Below are 13,532 nucleotides of genomic sequence, written 5' to 3' on the forward strand. Positions count from 1 at the left end.
AGTTCTTAAATCGTGCTTGGTCATCCTAACATAATAAGCTGCAAATGGACACTATAGGAATGCTGTGTGCTGGAGGTTCTTTTTTCCTAAGCTGTCCTACCACTGTTTTACTGATGGCTGTGTCTCTGCGCATTACAGTTGTTCCACTCCTCTTACATGACTGTTACGAGTGAATGTCCATGTTGGGGTGGGGGGGCCGTGGAACAGAGAAGATATGTAGTATTTTATACTCTCTGTTATCACAGGTGGAATGGAGGAAGGAGTTAGGTGCAATCCAATATTTGGCATATTGTAGAAATTCCAATTGTACGTCACTTGAATACAGAAAACACTTGCATGATCAGTTAAAGCAATTAGATTAGCAGCTGAACTCCTGGCTCTCTTTCTTTCCCTCATTGCTTTGCTATGCAAGCTCTTTCTAATTTTGTGTATGCGCTTCTCTTTTCCAGCTCTGCTTTTTGATGTTTTGGACCCCAAATGCATCAGAGAAGATTTTAGTTGACATAATTGGAGTGGATTTTGCCTTTGCGGAGCTGTGTGTGGTTCCTTTGCGCATCTTCTCCTTTTTCCCCGTTCCAGGTAAAAATATAGACCAGTTGACACTAGGGCTGAATGTGACTCATGGTGTAATGTTGTAGCCAGGATCTGTCACTAGAAAGACAAATTAAGCATATATCCATTTGTTAAATGAACTCAGTCCTAAAACTAAAAGCTGGTGTTTCTGTTCTATGGGCTTGAGAATGTGCATTGCGCATTGTGTGTGTCTACCCAACCATGATCTTGAACAAATACACAGTATCAACCCATCTTGAAACTGAAGAGGATCTACAAGTCCCAGTGCAATGCAAGCAATAAAACTGAATGCACACCTTCATGTTTATGTGGGTGTGTATTACACAACTAGCCAAAATATTTCCTTTGAATATGAAAATGTTGACATGTAAACATTATAACCACCTAGATGTGTTAATACTACATTATACAGAGTCTCTTCCAGTGGGTGGCTGGGTCAGTCTGCCTTTTTCTCTCTCTCGCTCTCTCTCTGTACATAGAAGGGTTGTAATTTCCACATGTGAAGCTCTGTTTCAGGCTCTGTTCCCATGTAACACACACACAGACCCCTGACGTTAAAAGGGTTATACATTTTTAATTAGACAAATGCACCTACCCTATGAAAGAGGTGTTTAAAATTTTATTACTGTCTCACTCTCACATGCGCGTACACACACTTTTATTTTAATGGCCTTAAACCACCTTATTGTGAAATGTGTTTGGCAGGGCAGTTCCACACTCAGGGAAGTTTTATTATGCCTTTGATGGCCTTTTTTACACATTTAACAGCCCCCAAACAATTCTGAAAGTCTAACTTAGTATGCAGCTAAGGCAGTTTCACAGTAGGCGAATCAGTTGTAAACACCGAGGCCCTGGTGTTCATATTTTTGATGCTAAAAATCTAAGTAGATAGCACTAATAATCCCTCACTTTTCACTGGCACTTTTCTCCAGTAGCTCTCAAAGCACTTCATAGAGCAGGTCAGAATCATCATCAGCATGAAAAATGTGTTCTCTTCCTTCCATGGTGACAAGTATCAGAGAGGTAGCCATGTTAGTCTGTAGCTTTGAGAAGAACAAGAAGTCCTGTGGCACCTTATAGAGTAATAGATATTTTGAACATAAGTTTTTGTGGGCAAAGACCCACTTCATCAGATGCATGCGTCTGATCTCTCATGCATCTGACAAAGTGGGTCTTTGCCCACGAAAGCTTATGCTCCAAAAATCTGTTAGTCTGTAAGGTGCCACAGGACTTCTTGTTGCACTGTTCCTTAGTTTTCTACTGCATATTTTGATTGTTCTTTCTTCCTTTCTTCCACAGTGACAGTCCGAGCACACTTGACTGGATGGCTCATGACGCTGAAGAAGACATTTGTACTGGCACCCAGCTCAGTGCTGCGCATCATCGTCCTCATCACTAGTCTCATTGTGCTGCCTTACTTAGGGTAAATTACTCCCATGACCACCACTCTAATGGAACCACCCTCCTTTCCCCGTCTCTCCCATTTCAGTTAATAGCTGCCCTTGTTTCACTCTTTGGGTCTCCAGCAGAGACAGAGACTCAGGGCTTGTTTACCCTCAGCAGAAAATTTGTCACTGCCTGGTCGATCTTCCTGAGTTCAACTTACTGTGTCTGGTGGGAATGCGCTACATCAAACTCACAGGATGCTCCTGTCAGTGCTGGTACTCCTGCTCCTCGCAAGGAGTAAGGGAAGTCATCAGGAGCATTCACTTCCATTGACCTCCCATGGTGGAGACTGTGCAGAAGCAGAAATTAAGGTACATCGATTCCAGCTACATAATTAACATAGCTGGAGTTGTGTGTCTTAATTCAGTCTTCCCCATTACTGTAGACCTGGCTTCAGATAAAACCAAGATAGTTTCAAACATCTATAAGTGATCACTTCCAAAGTTCTAGCCTCCTACTGTCTCTAGCTAGACAGGTAATTTACTGGCCCTTTATTAACATCTGTAGAGCTTTCCGAGAGCTTTCAATTAGGCTGCTATGAATTATGAATTACTAGGATTATGTAGAAATTACTTTTTGAAAAAAGCCTGCAATAGATATATAGGGAACGGCATCTTTTCTATAAACTTCTTTCTTAAAAATGTTACTGTTTACAACAGAGCTGTCATTCTCAATTAAGTTCTGTATATATTTTGCCTTGGGGCACAATTTGGGCTCATCTCTTGTTTTTGGGCAATAAAATATTATGTTAGATAATTAAGCTAATTTGGAAGCAAATGTTACTTTAAAATATTAATAATTCTCTCAACCAGTGCCAATATTTTTGCATGAGTGAATATTAAATGCCACATTATATATTGTGAAAATTGTTCATTAAAATACATTGGTTCAATATTTTACTGGAAGTGTAATTTTCTATTTTTATTTTTTTATTCCAACCTTTTCTTTTTGCCATTCTCAGTGTCCATGGAGCCACGCTAGGAGTAGGATCGCTTCTAGCTGGTTTTGTAGGAGAATCTACCATGGTTGCAATAGCAGCTTGCTATGTCTGTCGGAAACAGGTAAGAAACTGGTTGTATATAATACAGTGACCGTGATAAACGTGGATAACTACTATGTGAGATACGTTGTGTAAAAAACACAATTTTTATGTAAAGGCCATGTAGAAGATGAGCGTAAAAGTGGTGGCTTTATTTTTATCCTGTATAAAATATTCAGTTAATTGGATGGTGATGCGTTTTCCCCTTCCTGGACACAAACACATGCATATTCAAAGTATAGGCTTGAACTTGCAAAAGCTTTAAGCAACTGAGAAACTTTCTGATACAGAGTGTTCATGTATCTCCTTGTCCTCAGTCCAGTACACCCTTATGCTCACGTGGCTAGATTCACTGATTTCAGTGAGGACTCGCATGGAAAAAAGTTATGCATAGATAGGAGTGTTTGCAGGATCAGAGCCAATAGTCATCCCCAACGTAAGGATGGTTTCTCACATGCATAAGAGCTCCTGCAACATTGAGCCCTTACAGCTGTGTTTTTCAGCATGCTGTACAAGGTATTTGGCACCTAATTCTGGTTAGAAGTAGTACAGTATTAATCAACCAATTAGCTAGACAGAGTTGCGGGGAGGGGGGAAGTGTAAAGAAAAACCATTGCTGCTTTTAAAAAAAAGTAGAAATTTCCATTAAAAGCCAAAAAAAAAAAAAAAAAAAAACTCAAAAAGCTCTGCTCACTTTTACCACTTGATGGCTTTATCAAAACTTACATAATCAGAACCCACCTATCAGTTTTACAACTACAAGCTTACTGATGGAAGTGAAGAGCAGGCTTGACGTAAAGCAGTGGAGCAGAGAAATTCACATTATCATTGTACTCAACCTGTAGGGAAGTGAGAACTTTACTTCTCTGTAGTTGATCTTTCTCAATAAAAGGATTGAGAAAAACCATATATCCCAACAGAATTTTGGAGCATAAGCTTTTATCGGCAAAGACTCACTTCATCAGATGCATTGATGAAGCAGGTCTTTGCCTGCAAAAGCTTATGCTCCAAAAATTCTGTTAGCCTATAAGGTGCCACAGGACGTCTCCTTGTTTTTGCAGATACAGACGAACACAGGTACCCCTCTGATACACTTATCCCAAACTATTCTTGGCTTGTAGTGTCACAGAACTTTCTGATTATGCTGATATTTTCATTAGTTGTATTGTGACATCTCCTACAGTACTTTTGATGGCCACAATTTTCAGATTAAGTAGTTCATTTTTGTCGTGTAGTGACACATTAACAACTTCCTCTGGATGCCCATGTTTGCCTGACAAGTTTTACTATTACTCATTCAGTGAATCTGAAGTGGTCTCTTCCACAGTGAGTGTGGTAATGGTACAACCAACCGTAATTTTGTATATCAGTTTATTTTCATCTAAAAGATTAAATATTGGTAAAATGTTTGAAAGCCACAATTTTTTTGCCCTCTCATAATCTTACTCCATTAATGTGCCTGATTCATCTGAAGCAACATTATGGCTGTATCTACACTAGCCCCTGCCTTTCAGAAGGGGGATGCTAATGAGACCCTTTGGGATATGCTAATGCGGTGCTGCTATGTATGTGCAGCACCTCATTAGCATAATACCAGCCACGGTGACTCAAAAGTGCCGCTTTTGAATCGCGCGCTGCCTGTGTAGACGGGGGCTTTTCAAAAAGATCCCCCAGTCTTTGAAAGCCTCTTCTTCCTATTTGGTTTTAGAAATAAGGGGATTTTGAAGTGTGCAGGGTCCTTTCGAAAAGGACCCCGTGTAGATGAACCACACGTGATCAAAAGTGGTATTTGTTGCAGCGCCTCATTAGCATATCCCAAAGTGTCTCATTACAACCCCTCTTTCAAAAGGGGGGGGCCTAGTGTAGACATACCCATTGTCAGGTTTTCCCTTCCATTACCCTGAAGCCCTATCCATACAATACCCCTCTAAAATAGAGGCAACAATAGTACCTGTGTTTGAGAGGACAGAATGGGTCCATAGGGAGGTTAAAGGAAGTTTCCAAATGAACATGACAAATCAGTAGCACACTAAGAATGGAAGCCAGGAATGTTGCATTCTAAATATTAGAACATATTCTTTTTGGTAAGACCTGAAATTTGTAGGATTGAGCTCAGGCACAAAGAACAGTACAGACAGCCATGTGCTTATGAGTACAACCTCTTTTTGACCTAGAAAAAGAAGCGGAATGAAAACGAGACAGCTACGGAAGGTGAAGACTCAGCAATGACTGACATGCCACAGATAGAAGAAATGACAGACATTGTAGAAATGAGAGAAGAGAATGAATAATAAATGGGATGTGATCGTTCTCTGCAGGGACAAATAGAATGAGACTTCAGCATCTTTCTTCTCTCATACTTTTTTTTGTTTTTATTTTTGTAATAAAGAGGCCTTGATTTAAAAGGCTTCAGATAAATTCTCTAGCATACTGGGTATGCTCACACTAATGAGGGACCTAAAGAAAGGTCTTTGCTTTTGCTTGTTCAATTGAATTTGTTTTCTCGCTCCATGCAAACACAAAAGATATGGCTGCATCACACGAAAGGGCATTTTCCTCACTTACACATCCATCTTCTTTGGACAATCTGCATTTGTCAACCAAAGTTCTGCTCTGTGTCCCCTTGCCCTTGACTCTGCTGCCATCCTTTCTTCTCTTTCAGTTTTTTTTTCCTTTTTTGCTGTTGAGTTTTCCAAAAAACAGCCTTTGAAAATGCAGCTTTATTTCACTGCTTGACAGTGATTTTGCTATCTACACAAAGGTGTATGGTGGGCCATTATGTTTTTCTTCACTCATCATTTGTTATGCTGTATATTGTTACAAAAGAAGGTGAGGTGCATTCCAATGAGTACATTATACATAAAAATAAAAAAGGGATGCGAGAAATACAAGACAAGAATGGTATTTAGCCTTCCTTAAGTTATCTGAGATGGATTTTTCTGAAACGGTACACATTTAATTATTAAGTTTTATAGGACATTGGTCCCAAGCCTTACATATCATTTCCTTATAACCGGTTTTCATTCTCTTTTCCTGAAGGGGGAGCAGCAGGTTGTAGATGGTGCAGCTGTGTCTATGGGTACATCTACACTGTAATAAAACACCCGCAGCTCGGCTGGTCTGTATTAGCTGACTCAGGCTCCTGAGGCTCGGGGGTGGGGCTGTAAATTGCAGGGTAGAAGTTCGGGCTGGAGCACCACCTCTGAAACCCAAGCCTGAATTTATAGGCCCCCAGCCCTGCAAGCCCAGTCACCCGACAGCCAGCTGGCAGTATTTTTACTGCAGTGTAGATAGACTCAAACTGCTTTTCTAAGAGAAGAAAAGAACGCGGGGGAAAGCTTTACCAAAGTTCTGGTCCACTGATCATATGGTCTGTGTGTCATTAGTTTTTAAAGTACAGTTTGCTATAAGTTATTTCAACAGTCTGTTCAAAAATATATGTATATAACCTTAAAAAAACACCACTATATAGCCCTGTAATATCTACAGCCCTATTAAATATACAGGGTTATTTCTTTAACCTGTTTCCTAGAAAAGTAAATCAAAATCAGTATGGGAGAAGTTGGAGTGCCTGCCTGTAAGACACTGAAGTCCCACATTAAGAATCCAGTTCTACAATTCTTGCTCACACTGAATAGCCCTTGTGTGACTAGTTCTGAGGGAGGGAGAGCCGCTCACTTCCTGAGTAGGCGTTGCACAGTGTAAACAAGGTGAGCAACGGGGGCTTACGTAGCACAGAGGGCCTTCACACGAGTGACGTGTAGTAGGATGAAGTTCATCCCATATGAGGCATCAGTAAATTATGAATTTTAAATCTGAGGAAAGGATATTTTTGTAAGTTTTAGAAGTGATTTATTTAATTATGGACCAATTCAGTTTCTACATTACTTACCAAGTAGTCCTTATGCTTCAAAGAACTGATCAATTCTAAAACTAGTACTTTAAAAGTTATATCAATATGTGTATATATACATATATGTGTATAAATATATATATTGTATATTGTGTAATTTATTTTCGGCTACAGCACACTTCCTATTTTTCCAAGTTCAGTAAAAATGTCTCTAATACAATATGACGTTTGCTCAGATGCTGGTTATACCAGTAGTGAAACGTATTGTATCAGTAAACATTGCCTCTTATTTGCATCATCTGTACTGTTTGTTATGTGTACAAATGCAATAAGGTAAAAAATTAAATTCTGAATGAGTTGCAGATATCCATTGCTCTGGAAAATGGTGCCACTGGATGAGTGAAATGAAATCTGTATGGTTTCAATGCATTTGGGAGGTTTTTCCCCCCCCCACTATTTCTTACAGGAGAAGAAATAAACTCAGACAAATCAGCTTTGTACAGTATTAATAGTGTGCACACACAGTTTAATTCATGAGTACCTACTCTGACGGCCATGTGTATATACCCTGTATATAGATTGATGTAGATCACAGTGACCAGTTCAAGGTTTAATCTCTGATGCCATGGTTTTGCTTTCTCTGGCACATCTGAATTAAAATTCCCAACATACAGTGTTTTTGAAAAAAGCAGATCTAAACTAAGAAAATATTTTATTGTAATATTTCTGTTAGTACATGACTAGAAATTTAAGCAGCAATATTTTTGAATAGCAGTGAGCATTAAATATTTGTCGTTAAAAATTCCACAAGAACAAGAAAGAAAAAATAAAAAAAAAATATTTAAACTTTAAAGCTTTTTGTTGACCTAAAAGCTTAATCATATGGCAAATACCAAATTCTTGGTGACACAACTGGCAGTGTTAAGCTTGTGCTATTTGTAGCTATTAAGATGAAATTTCAATTGTGGAGAAGAACATTCAGTATTCCTTGTTTGATGACTCTAAAAAATAATCAATGATCCAGGGACAGCAGGGGTTGAGGAAAGTTTTCAATGTTCTTAACAGTACCTGCTGTAACTAATCTGCTTGATCTGATTTCCAGTATGTTGTGCATTTCCTTGAATTGTATTGTTGTAGTAACAGACATGTTTCTACACTACAGTGTTTAATTTAGAACTTCATGGAAAAAAAGAGATATCTAGTCTGCACTGCAATGAGCACATATTAGTTGTATGTACATCCATGTGAGATGCATGCCACAATTTTTGGCATTGTTGATGGGTTGCATTTTCAAAAGACAGTTTTGCACTGAAGTCTCATTGAAAGTCAGTAGTGTTTTAAATCATTTAGATACCTTTTGAAAAGTTTACCCAATAACTTTTCCTTCTTAAAAGGACTTGGTTGAATTCAAGTAGCTTCCCCTGCCCCTGGTTATCTCATTGTTAGTATGCTGTCACTGTGACAGACCAAAAGTTATCCCCTTGAAGTTGCAGTGTAAAGAGCTAGAGTGAACCTATAGGGTTCATGTAGGTGTTGGAAATTTGCTAAATTATGAAAACTAAAATATAATGCAAGAGGAACAAAATTGGTTTGCATTCTACAGCTCAAGGGTATGACCACATGTGAATGTGCATTACAACTGAAAACAAGATGAGTGCTGATTGATGGTTTTTAGATATTTATGTATATTTCAAATATACACAGGGTTACACTACTTTTCTGAGCTCTTCCTTTACATGTTCTCTGATACATTTGTTACTGCTCCGAGCAGCTTTTTCACACTCACTAAATCTTGATGGAGAAGGCTCTGAATTTCCTGAAATTATGTAACAGGGCATCACATGTTTCCCAGTAAACAGCTCAACTTCCGCTTCTGCACAGATCTGCAATGGTAGGTCAGTAAATTGTCTGCTCCATAGTTAGTACTCCACACACAGAGTCTTAGGTTTTGGGGGAATAACAGAGAAATATGGGTTTTCTTTTGGGTTTATTTTGCTGTCTTGTATTTTCCTTTGAGGAACGTATCTGTGTCTGCTTTGGTGGTATTTTTTTCTGAGTCATGCCAACATCTTAAAGACACAAAAGGGATCTAAAATAGGCAGCTGGTTGATGAAAGCTGGGAGTGCATGGCAAACCATAATGCATGTAAACCAATAAGTGTTTTTAAGGTGGTTCATTCAAATCCAGTGGTGTTGAAAGGTGGTTTCTGTTACGTAAACTGGATGGAGAGGTTACTTTGATTTCTGCTTTGTTACAGCCTGGTGATCCAGTACTTAGAAATGACCCATCATGGGAGACAGGAGGCACTTTAAGCCACCTCACACTGTTTAGGACAGAATGCACTATTGGTGCCTTGGCTGGGCCTGTCAACAAGAGGCTTCACCATTCTCTGTTCACTTAAAGGCCCTTGACAGATTTGAGAATTATAAAATGAAGATGTAAGCTCTTTGTCCAGTTAAAGGCTTTATGTTTGTAATGTGACAGATTAAATAGAGCTGTGGCTCAAGAGTGCTTAGTTTACAGTGTCATCAGTCGTGGGCAGAACCATTCAAACCACTTTTATATTTATTTATAAATTACTACCAGGACATCACAAATAGAGGGTACTGATGCAGGAACACAAAATGTGGTGTAACATTTCAGACAGTTTTTACGTGTTGTGAAAATACATATCTAAACATACTGAATGGCCTTCTGACAGAGAAACTAGTCCAGCAACCAACACATCAGCTTGCTAGGCTGAAGGGGAATGAAACCATTTAATGGACATCCAGTCAGAGGCTAAGGGAAGGCAAGAACTATTTGAAGTGGACAGCCTGTTAATTCCAGGAGGGCCCCACCTCTTCTCTGATAGTTGCCATTTTGGTTGTGTGCAATAGAGGGGTGCTCCAAGCTTCAGGGAAGGAAAACCTTGGCTAAAACAACACTTCAGGATTCAGAGTGACTGCAGCAGTACTGGTCCCTGCTAGGGACTGGGGGCAGTTATTGGATGTTTTTTTTCAGGGCAGAGACCAAACCTTTAAAAGGGGAATCAGCCACAGCATTTGGCAAGAACAGGGCTGGAGCACTGCAAGGTGCTGTTTAAGCAGAGCCATGCTAGTCCAGCAGTTGCTATTAAAACCTTTACAGTTTGCAAACAAAGCTTTCTGTGGTTTGAGGAATGCCATGGCCATGTTCAGAAAAAGGGGGCAAAAGGGTAATGGTTTTAAAAAGGTTATTCTACTGAAATGGAAATTGTGCTTTTTCCCACACCCCAGGGCTCCCCCAGCATTGCATCTCACACAGCACCAGTACCATTTGTCCCTACCCTTTTCAAAAAAAAAAAAAAAAACTTTAAAAATCAGGCTGCTACCACCATAAAGTCAAATAAATCAATAGCAAGCCTAGTGCCTGGAGTATTTTTGTGGTCTTACTCTTCTGTCCATAGGGAACAGAGGGTCACATATGCCTTTTGGGAGTTGTGACATAATTCAGTCACACACTGATTGGGGGGGAATCCATGATATGCAGGTACAGTCATGTACTACAACAGTTATTTCCATCTGAAAGGGCAAACATATGCTAGGTTACAACTCTGTTCCTCACTAAACTTCAGCTGAGCTCAAGGGAGGAGAGAGGGAATGGATGGTCTCAGCAAATGAAGGTAGCTTTCTGCTAGCTTGTGAATGGGCTGTGTTTGGAGTACAGGCTCCTCAGGGGCTAGGTACCCACAAACTACCACCACATCTGTCAGTCATTAGCTCCTTCTCAATAAAGGGGCCAGTGTGGGCCATGATTGGAGAGTGCTCACATTCTACAGTGGTGTCCAAAGGTGGAGGGATGTTGGTGAACTTAAATTTTGCTGGCTGTTGTGTAGCTCCTTTGTAGTTCCACTGCTAGTCAGTCACCACAGCTGTCAGTTTGTGACTTTCCATACTCTCCACAAAATTCATGAGCAAAACAAAAAATATAGTGGCTTTCTAAATGCCTTTGGAACCACTCCTCTAACATCAGAGTGTATTATTGGCATAACTCAGTCTTCTCTAGTTTGTGATCACTTTCTCTATTGTTTGGCAGCTTCAGTTTCATCCCTTCCCTGTTTAAGTCTCGAAAGCCCTCACACAAAGGGAGGCTAGAACCACCATGTGCAGTCCTTCTGATGAATGCTTAGTAACACAGTGATCAAAAAATTCAAAATTCTTTGAGAGGGCAGACAGTGAATAAACACAGGGAGATGAGTGAGTGTGAGGGGGTCTTTTAAGTGTTTGTCTAGAGTTTGCTGTGATGGAAACAGTGCTGCACATGGCTTATCCAGGAAGTTCATCACCCAAGTAGCATGAGACAGCAGACAACATAGAGCTTGGTTTGTTGTATTTCTAACCCTCAGTGTGACAGTGAGTTAGCTGAGACAGTTGTATGATGGATCTGGCAGAGTGAGATGATCACTTGTTTTTGATGGACTTCAGTTCAAAATGTGGAGCAAAGCATTCTATCACATATACAGATTGCAAAGTAAAGAAATCCTTGCAAAAGCCAGGCCCCCATCAACCTACACAGACTTCTACCCACAGGGCCTTTTACAAATGGGATCATCTAAACTAGCTTCAGCCTAAGAGACAAGTAAACACTGAAATTGTTACACTGTGATTGTTAGCTCACTCATTAGGACAAAGATGAAAGATGCACCCAACAGGTAATCTTGTATGCCAGGTATTACTCCATTCCATAACACATGTGGATTCCAAAGGCAAAAGTGACTTTGAAAATGTCCCCTTGTGACACTGAGCATAACAGGATCCACAGAAAATCTGGAAGAAACCTTGTTGCAGCAAGCAATCTTCAATCCCCGTTCCCCCTCTCTCCTAGGTGGACTGAGAGGAACAAGTCAGGTATCAAAAACATTAGGATGGAGCTTATTTTAGAGTTGCATTAATAAGCTCTTTACACACAAGTCAGCAAACACAAGAAAGAGAAGGTTGACCAGTCATTTGAAATAATGTAGCTAAATTAGAGTGACCCTGTGTGGTGGGAAGTGTGTGTGTATGCATGAGTATGACAGCCAGAGATTGACAACATACCACTCAGTTTGTTCAAGGGCAGTGCTAATGCAAGTATGGTGGAGCTGCCAAGGCTAAAAAAATGAGCATTTCTCTCAGCTGTATTTGAGAGGCTGCCATCAGTTACCTCTTCTGTCGTCTTTGGTCACCTCATTTGCAGCTATATAAAATCATGAATTCCAAAAGAGTGATAAAACAGGTGCTGTTTTATAGGTGGCTGCTGATCATGTTAGTCTGTATCAACAAGCTTTTTTATCCATAATTAAGCACTGGTTTTAAGCAATGTAACCAAAAGTGCACTTTGCTTAACTCAAGACTTGACCTAAGTTTGCTGCACTATATTGTGTATTACCATGTAGCAAATGCACAAGATTTATAACCCAGCCTCTATTTTTGAAGTGTGAAGACTAAAGAAATTCGCTATGTAGCAGCAGGGCTATACAACACTGCCCATTAGCTGAGTTTTGATCTTTAGGGGTTGCAACCTGGTATTCCATTTCCTCTCTTCTGCATAGGGCAGGAATCTGGTATTAGTCACTTTAAGACCTCCCCAGCTTTTCGAATCCCAACCCTGAGCTACTGTTAAACAAGGTAGTCTCCTTATGCTTTTGCACGGCTGATGAGTAATACTGCCTAGCAGCTCTCCCAGCTCTGGGATATTCTTGCTATCTCAGCCAAGTGAACGAGCTGGAACACGTTTTAGGAAATAGAGTACAGAAGCTGTATCGCCTCATCCCAATGCCCAGTGCAGAAGGACCCGCATTTTGTCATTAACATCACTGCAGGCATTAAGACAACCCCCTCTTTACAGGTAGCGAACACAAGAGCAGAAGCTGCCACTGCCTCAGGGCAAGAAGAAAGCAAGCTCTGCACCACCTCCTCTCTCCACTCCTCATGCACGTCTGCCAGGCCAGACCACCACCACCTACCCTTATCAGTGACATTTAATAGAAGAATGGGCACATGGGAGTCATCACCTGAAGACGGATGCAGAAGGGGAGAATTGCTCTAAGTGCACAGCAGGGAATCAGTATTGCCGAGGGCTGTCAGGACAGGTTCCATTACAGCACCCTGTGAGAAATGACACAACACATACCAAATTCAGTAAAATGTTTAAGGCTGCTGCTAGCTATGAAGTAGTAATGGCGACAGAGTCCCCTGCCTCCCCAGGGGGGTTGTGAAGAGTGGGATTTGGAAATTACAGGGAGCAGCACCATTGCAATGCCTCTCCAATTAACATTTCTGTGGTCTAACTGTGCCTTTGGGGGCTCAATAATTGACTTGGGGCAGGTACATCACAGTAAATATTTTAGAAACAGCACAAGCCGTATTCTGACAAATGTCTCACTGAGAGTTGCTAATTCCAACCATTCCCACTCATGAAAGAGGAGCGGGAGGAGGCAATTTTACAGTATCTGTCATGGGGGTACCAGCAACAGTGACATAAAGGCAAGGGTGGCAGGCGGCCATAAATCTGTTTACTTCGCAGAGCTCAGGGAAAGAGCTCACTTTTCACAATTCTGCAGCATGATACAAAGAAAGCTAAAGCCTACAACTAGTTAGGTGTGTATATTCACATAGCGAG

General features: G+C 40.5%; 1 protein-coding gene across 2 annotated transcripts in view; it reads left to right on the forward strand.

Annotated features, from left to right (window-relative positions):
• The window catches only part of ANKH (ANKH inorganic pyrophosphate transport regulator), a 172,518-nt gene extending 159,587 nt beyond the window's left edge, over nucleotides 1-12,931 (forward strand). For both annotated transcript variants that reach the window (XM_074987832.1, XM_074987831.1), the window contains exons 10-13: nucleotides 450-579; nucleotides 1,873-1,996; nucleotides 2,981-3,080; nucleotides 5,233-12,931. In XM_074987832.1, coding sequence (XP_074843933.1) covers nucleotides 450-579; nucleotides 1,873-1,996; nucleotides 2,981-3,080; nucleotides 5,233-5,349 — 471 coding nt within the window. In that variant the 3' untranslated portion in view covers nucleotides 5,350-12,931. The remainder of the gene's footprint in view (nucleotides 1-449; nucleotides 580-1,872; nucleotides 1,997-2,980; nucleotides 3,081-5,232) is intronic.
• Nucleotides 12,932-13,532: the final 601 nt, after the last annotated feature.

This window comes from Carettochelys insculpta, chromosome 2, assembly GCF_033958435.1.
Source record: "Carettochelys insculpta isolate YL-2023 chromosome 2, ASM3395843v1, whole genome shotgun sequence".
Classification (NCBI taxonomy): domain Eukaryota; kingdom Metazoa; phylum Chordata; order Testudines; family Carettochelyidae; genus Carettochelys; species Carettochelys insculpta.